This window comes from Notothenia coriiceps, unplaced genomic scaffold, assembly GCF_000735185.1.
Source record: "Notothenia coriiceps isolate Sejong01 unplaced genomic scaffold, NC01 NC01_scaffold00000339, whole genome shotgun sequence".
Lineage (NCBI taxonomy): Eukaryota > Metazoa > Chordata > Actinopteri > Perciformes > Nototheniidae > Notothenia > Notothenia coriiceps.
In genome coordinates, this window is record NW_011333040.1 from 402,208 (window position 1) to 409,662 (window position 7,455).

Genomic DNA, 7,455 nt, shown 5'->3' on the forward strand with positions numbered 1-7,455 from the left:
ACTACAGGGTAGCTTGTCAATTTACTCCAGGTGGAACTAAAGTCTGATTTAAGAGTTCTTGATTTTTTTGCGTGCTATGACTTCATACTGAGCTTACATTTTTAAAGTCATGAACACTGTCTTTCTCATTTGTCCGGTATTTATTGTACCCCTCTCCTAAAATAACTGGCCCAAGCACAGCCCCCCACCCCTCGACCCCCCCCCAGTAAAATTGGTCTCGACCTGCTACTGGATGCCAAATAAAAAATATAGTAAAATATATATTTATAAATATTTCTTTGAATGAGCATAAGAGGGGTTCACATATTTTACATAATAGGTCAACACCACTGATCGTCTTAAAATGATGATGTTTTTGTATAAAACATCTTTTTACTTTTTTAATCATTGAGAGACAGACTGAGAGACAGACTGAAGGAAACAGTACAAGTCAGTAATAATACATTTAACTTGTTGTTTTGTTGGAAAGCCTGTGATGTGTGACTTCTTGGAGCAGAGAACATGTTGTTTTCATTGAACAAGCCTCAAGAATGACTGTGGTGGGCTTGCTTGTGTTGGACTGACAGTATGAGTGTTGGGAGGAGAATGCAGTATTCTGCATGGTGCATACAGCAACCCAATTAGGTGTGTCCTTCAAAGACCTGGGCCTACATCACCACATTCCCTTTTAGTTAAGTCTCTGGAAATGGAAATGGGGAATTTTGTTTTGGGAGGCGAAGAGGAAGGGTGTATCCAAAAAGGTTTTATGAGTGCTGGATCAAACATGGCATTAAGGGAATCCAGACTCTGTTTGTACTTTATACTATTTTAATTGTGATGGAAACAACTGGCAAATCAAGAAATGGTTTTCATTTTCAGGCAGTCAGTGTACATGGAACATATTTGTCACAGATGTAGAACTCAACAAAATACTTAATCAAAACTGTAAGATCTATAAAACATGACATTGTCTGACAGCTGATCAGTTTTGAATGTTTGAATGGATACGAAGGGGCAGTCACAGTGAGCTGCTCCATGAAAAGCTGCTTGTGAAAGGCTGCATGTCTGCAACTTAGCCAAGTCCTCATCATACACTGCGGCTGTGTTGAACTCTGCTTGCCCTGCGTGCAACATGAAATCTGACAGTAGTTGTTTATGGGATGGTGGAAAAATTACACTTTTTTCTTAATTCAAACCACCTGAGTTTGTCTGGCTGTGTTGTAAGAACGCACACCGTTGATCTACGGTGTGTGTGTGTGTGTGTGTGTGTGCATGTGTGTAGCAACACAAAACAAAAAAAGACCCAGAAAGTCACTGTATCCAAAAAGGAAGCGCAGAATGAGGCCTTTATTTCAAAAATAAAATAAGTAAAACAGCTACTGCTATCAATACTTAGTGCTGGCAATAATAACATTGGGGCTGGCATCAAGCGCATGGACAGGGTTTTTCTAGTTCAAACTAACTTTCATCATCAGAAGGTGATTCCACAAATGGACTGAAACTGAACAGCTATACAGTATAGGTAATGTGTACTACACATATAACAGGTTTACCTGTAGCCATAGCCACGCCTTTTCAGTTATGTAAAGTAGTTATGTAAAGCTAATATTCCAAACCTAAATTCTGTGGTAAACCCTAACCAACCAAAGTGAGGCTAATGCTAGGCCACTAATTAGTTCTCTCTCAATTTGAAAGGCAAATTGAAGCTGTTACTTGAAGAACTGGGTCTGCATTAACAGTTTTCAAACTGTCCTAACTAAAATGACTTTGAGTGTTGTTCTTTAACTTTGCATTGTCCACTTACTGGCAGTTCAAAGACCTCAATGGCAAAAATATAAATAAAGAAATAAAGATTGAGATACAAGCTGTTGGTTTTACCCTCCTATCTCAGTCAATCTTGTGCATCGTGTATGCGTTAATCCATCAGTCCTAATGAATTATCTCATTGATTTCTCAAATGTTTGACCTTTCCAATTTTTGGTTTCACTTATGAGTCCCTTCATACTCTCCATGTATTTTATTGTCATCTTCTGCCTTCTGCCTTTTACAGTTTTGGATCCAACCCCAGACGACCCCCTGGTGTCGGTTCTGCTGGTGAGCCTGGTGCCTCTGGTGGTGATGGGGATTGTGGTTGTGGGAATGTTCCACTGGTACCGAGCCTATCGGCAGCGCGGGATCCGAGAATGGGAGAGCAACATTAAGAAGCGCAAGCCCAAAGCTGCGGGGCTGGACTGCGACGCCTGCGCCATCATGATGGATGACGACGGATCGGACAGCAGCTCCACGCACGCCAACAGCCTCAACCACAACACAGAGCCGCTGCCTATAGAGCTGGAACTGCTGGTACAGAACTATTTGTACTTCAGTTATTCTGTTATTTCCAAGTTAACTGAAATTCTCTCTAAAATCCTAACATTTGATCTTGTCCCAGGTGGGGAAGGGTCGCTTCGCCCAGGTGTACAAGGCCAAGCTGAAGCAGAGCACCTCAGATCAGTTTGAAACAGTCGCTGTGAAGATCTTCCCCTACGAGGAATACGCCTCCTGGAAGAACGAGAAGGACATTTTCTCCAACACAGACCTGCGACACGAAAATGTCCTCCATTTCCTGACAGCTGAGGAGAGGAAGGTGGAGAAACAGTACTGGATCATCACGGCCTTCCACCACAGAGGAAATCTACAGGTGAGGCTGATAGTGACAGGAAACCATACATTAGTGCGAGGAAGTATTTAAACTCTGCTGTACTCCAACACATCCATATGTTCTGTGTGCAAAATCTAAATTGGTAAGTGACTAATAATCCAAGCTGTCAGATAAAAATATCCCTCTGAGACGTAGAAATAAAAAATAAAGTACAGGTATTTTAAATGTGTACTTAAATACAGTACTTAAGTTAATTACTAAGTTAAATTCCACCACAGGTAAACTGCAATTCCTACCGAATTTTTTATTTTCATTCCTAAGTTTAAGGAATAAGTACTCGGATCTGTAAAAGTACAAATACTATTTTTTAAGTACTTCATTATTTGCAAAATACCTGATTTTAAAATGTTACTAAAGTAAAAGTACCAAAGTATTAGCATCAAAGTGTAGTACTCATTCTGCACAATGGCCCATTTCAGGATAATAAAAAGCACAGAAGTATTATCAACTAAGTGTAGTAAAAGTATGAAAAGTAAAAGTACTCATTATGCAGCATGGATCATGTACAAGGTAACAAGTAACTATAAGTGTTAACAAAATGTAATGTATTCAAAAGTAACATTTTTCCTCTAAGATGTAGTAGAGTAGAAGTATTAAGTAGCATTTAATGGAAATACTCCCTAAATGACCAAAATGTCAATACTTGAGTAAAGTACTTAGTTACTTTTCATCACTGGTTTCATAATGAATCAGTTTTAACCATCCCATGTTCCCTGTGCCCTCCAGGAGCACCTGACGCGTCATGTGATCAGCTGGGAGGAGCTGCAGGTGCTGGGCATGTCTCTGTCCCAGGGGGTGGCCCACCTCCACAGTGACCGCCTGCTCTGTGGACGGCCTAAGGTACGACTGAGTGAATATATCCTGTTGACAGACAGCATATCAGAGCTTAGAAATACCAACCATAATCACCATCGTCATGTCAAATAGCTACAGAAAGAAAAGCACCTATCCAAGTTCATGCTGTAAAGATCGTCATTAAACAAACACTGACACTATTGTCTAGTGTAATGAACATAATGAAATGTCATTATATGTAAATGTTTTATTTAATTGGTTCTTTTGACACCCATACTGCTTTTGTGCCTAAAGGTGCCCATAGTGCATCGGGACCTGAAGAGCTCCAACATCCTGGTGAAGAACGACCTGACGCTGTGCCTCAGTGACTTCGGGCTGGCTCTCCGTTTGGACAGCTGTCTGACTGTGGATGACCTCGCCAACAGTGGACAGGTCTGATTTTATTCCTTTATAATATGACTTAACACGCTTTTTATCATTCAACATGTGTTATCCACTGATTTAGTTTGCTCTTTTGTATTTGAGCAAGACATTGAAGTTCTACCTGCAGTCTTCTAGATCAGAATAACAGCAAATGATTCAAAGCCTGCGACTTGTTAACATCTCTCCCCTCCAGACTGTATAGTGGTCAATGTGTGGGCCATGGCTGTATAATAAAGGGAACTGGATACAGCGTTGAAGGCGGGGCCCTGTCATTTCTAAGAAAGTTGCTCAATGGCGCATTAAGCCAAAATGGCCTGACTCTCCAGAACAAAAATACCCGTTAAAGCCACTCTCAGCTCAATCAAATGAATGGAGAGGGAAAATAACTCTGGAATCGGCCTTTCGCACATCTTATAACTTTTAGGCCTTAATGATTGAAAGTCCTGGGGGCTTGTTTGATACAGCTGTTTTTTATGTTCTTATCTTTCTACCTCATGACAGTAAGTGTATGCTATGCTCAGTGTTTGTGTGTGTACTTGTGTGTTAACATATCTGTTCTGCAGGTGGGCACGGCACGCTACATGGCTCCGGAGGTGCTGGAGGCCCGACTGAATCTGGAGAACATGGAGTCCTTCAAACAGACGGACATTTACTCCATGGCCCTGGTGCTTTGGGAGATGACTTCGAGGTGTGAAGCTATCGGAGGTCAGTTACAAACATATTCATTTAAAATGACAGTTTAAGGGCAAAGTGTGATGTCATGGTACTTTAACATAGAGAGCACCTGCTGAGGTGAAGTGTAAACCACATGACACTGACAACTGCAGCAGTGCAGGAAGCTGTTCGGCCACTATGAGGAAAGTGTTGAAGTACCCAAATTAGTCCAGCTCATGTTCGCATTACTCTCATGACACAAGAGTGTTTAAAAAAAACACTCTTTCATACGTTTTACGGTGCATTTGCATCAACTTTTTCTCAAAATAAAGTCATTTTTACATGATTGTGCATACTGTAGTCTGAAAACTATATGCACGCGCTTCCAAGCAGACACATGGACAGTGCATTTTGGGAATAGAATCATAAAGATGAAATGATAGGACAGTGCTTCCCCTCAGCAGAGGGAACTATTCATCTGATTAAAGATCTAATTAAAGATCTAATTAAAGATCTAATTAACTTCACGGTATGGAGTAGGTACTTTATTCATGTATTCTTGAAAAACTAAAACCTACATTTAACCCTCAAACTAAATCTTAACCATCAACTCTTTGGACTGGACTAAATGTCCTCACTTTCCAAACATGTAATCTGTTTCAGCACATAAAACTAAAACTGGATCCCACAAATATAGAAGTACACACTTTTCTATTCCGTGCGGTCAGCCCCGCTCCCTTCGCCTAGTGGACTTTTGTAGACAGTCTGAGACTTCTGGAATGGGACAGACACATTCCAACATGCAAGTATGTGTCTGTCTGTGTTTATTTCAGAGAGAGGAACTTAGAAACAGACAGGAGGTACTACAGGAACACATTCTCTGGCCCAGTTTCTACTCTATGTCTTAATCTGGGAGCGTGTGTCTGTTTGTGTTTGTGTGTGTGTGTGTGTGTGCATGTGCATGTGGGTGGGTGTGTGTGTGGGAGTGTGTGTCCTCTGTCACCATCACAACAACAGCAGGCAGGATGGTGGATGGAAATACGACCCTGCGTTGTTGTTGTTGTCAGTGAAAGTGTATTCGCTGTGTGTCTCTGAGCACTTTATTGACTCATCCTGAATTAGCCTGCGGGCGTGGCAGGGTCTGCATGTTCTGAGCTCAGGGTCAGGCAGGGTGATGCGGCGGGGCCAAGAGTTAGCAGCGTGCTAAGAGAAAGCCTTGTGGTCCATGAGGGGAGACAGAAGACGTGTCAGAGGTAAAAGAAAAGTTTGATATTTGGAGAAATGAACTTTCGTGCTGAGGGAAACATGAGAGGTTAGAGACCCCTCTCATTTGTCTAGAGATTAAGCCAGGAGACGATTAGCTGGAATAAGGGGGACATATTTGGCTTTGTTCTGTCAATATTTCAAAACTACCAGTGGGCCCAAAGTTCATTAATTATTATTTTATAACTTTGTCTATTCCAAACAGAAAAACAAAGATACAGTTCCTTGCTGTAACTATTTCCAGTTGCAGTGACTTTGTGGGGTTTGGTCTGCTAAGAAGTGATGAATGAATACATGAACAGTCGTTAATCTTTTTATTGTATTTATTAGTTACAGAATGCAACATTTCAGTTCAAACGCAAACATGATAGAAGTTCTCTACTTGTGAACATTAAACGTTATTGTAGTAGGGAGTTTATGAGAACCAATACTTTGGTAAGTTGAAGCCAGAATTATGAAAACTCAATATTCTCTACAGCATGCAGATACCGTTGTTCCCAGTAAACCTCCAGGGTGTAAGCTCCTGGTTCACAGTGGTTCTGTAGAGTTGCACTATGCTGCGTTTAAGCTCTATTCAGTCAATACTGTGCGAAGATCAACTATAATGTTATTTTTATGTTCAATATAGTTTTGTTAAATGTAGGTTTTTGGCAATAAACTTGGAGGAATGCAGTTTATTTGAAAAATGTTTCAAGACTTTTAAGGCTTTATTGTCCTATGCACGACAGCTACTGTACAGTGTAGTTTTGGCAATGAAGATCTTAAGTCTCAGGCTCTTCCGACAATGCAACATAAATATACATCAGACATAAGAAGAAAGAAGTCAACTATAAACATGTAAAATAGTATGATAAAATAAAATGTAAAATGTAATGCTCTACAGTGGAATAAAATACTGCATATTGTAATAAAATATGAATAATAATATAATCCTGAGGGATTTCTTCCTGAGCCGCTGGGTGTGGAGGTCCTATACGGATGGCAGCTCCGTCCTGGGGATGTGCTGTGCAGTTTTCACCACCCTCTGTAGAGACTTAGGGCTGAGGGCGGTGCAGCAGCCGATAGTCGGGAACCTCTCTATGGTGCACCTGTAGAAGGTCAGGATCCTCTCTATGGTGCACCTGTCGAAGGTCAGGATGCTCTCTATGGTGCACCTGTATGAGGTCAGGATGCTCTCTATGGTGCACCTGTAGAAGGTCAGGATGCTCTCTATGGTGCACCTGTAGAAGGTCAGGATCCTCTCTATGGAGCACCTGTAGAAGGTCAGGATGCTCTCTGAAGTCAGACTCCACCTTCTCTTTGTACTGTCTCTTTGCGCTGCTGATTGCTCTCCGGAGTTCATACCTAGATTTCCTGTACTCCTCCAAATCGCGATAGTGCTCGCTTTCAGTTTGCCACGCACCTCGTCGTTTATCCAGGGCTTTTGATTCGGGAATGTTCGTACAGAAACCTTCGGTACAACGTCATCGATGCATTTGCCAATGTAGCAGATGACCGTATCCGTGTGTGTTGATGTTATTGTCCTCAATCACACTCCAATCCGTAGATGCAAAACAATCCTGCAGTGCTGAATCTGACTCGTCACTCCATCGCTGTACTGTCCTTGTTACCGGTCTGTCCCTTTTAAGTTCTGCCTGTAA

General features: G+C 41.5%; 1 protein-coding gene across 1 annotated transcript in view; it reads left to right on the forward strand.

Moving 5' to 3' along the window:
• LOC104949722 (TGF-beta receptor type-2-like) overlaps positions 1-7,455 on the forward strand; it is a 23,138-nt gene that overhangs the window by 615 nt on the left and 15,068 nt on the right. The window contains exons 2-6 of the mRNA XM_010776130.1: positions 2,030-2,322; positions 2,411-2,659; positions 3,407-3,520; positions 3,770-3,907; positions 4,462-4,603. Of these exons, the coding sequence (XP_010774432.1) occupies positions 2,030-2,322; positions 2,411-2,659; positions 3,407-3,520; positions 3,770-3,907; positions 4,462-4,603 (936 nt within the window). The remainder of the gene's footprint in view (positions 1-2,029; positions 2,323-2,410; positions 2,660-3,406; positions 3,521-3,769; positions 3,908-4,461; positions 4,604-7,455) is intronic.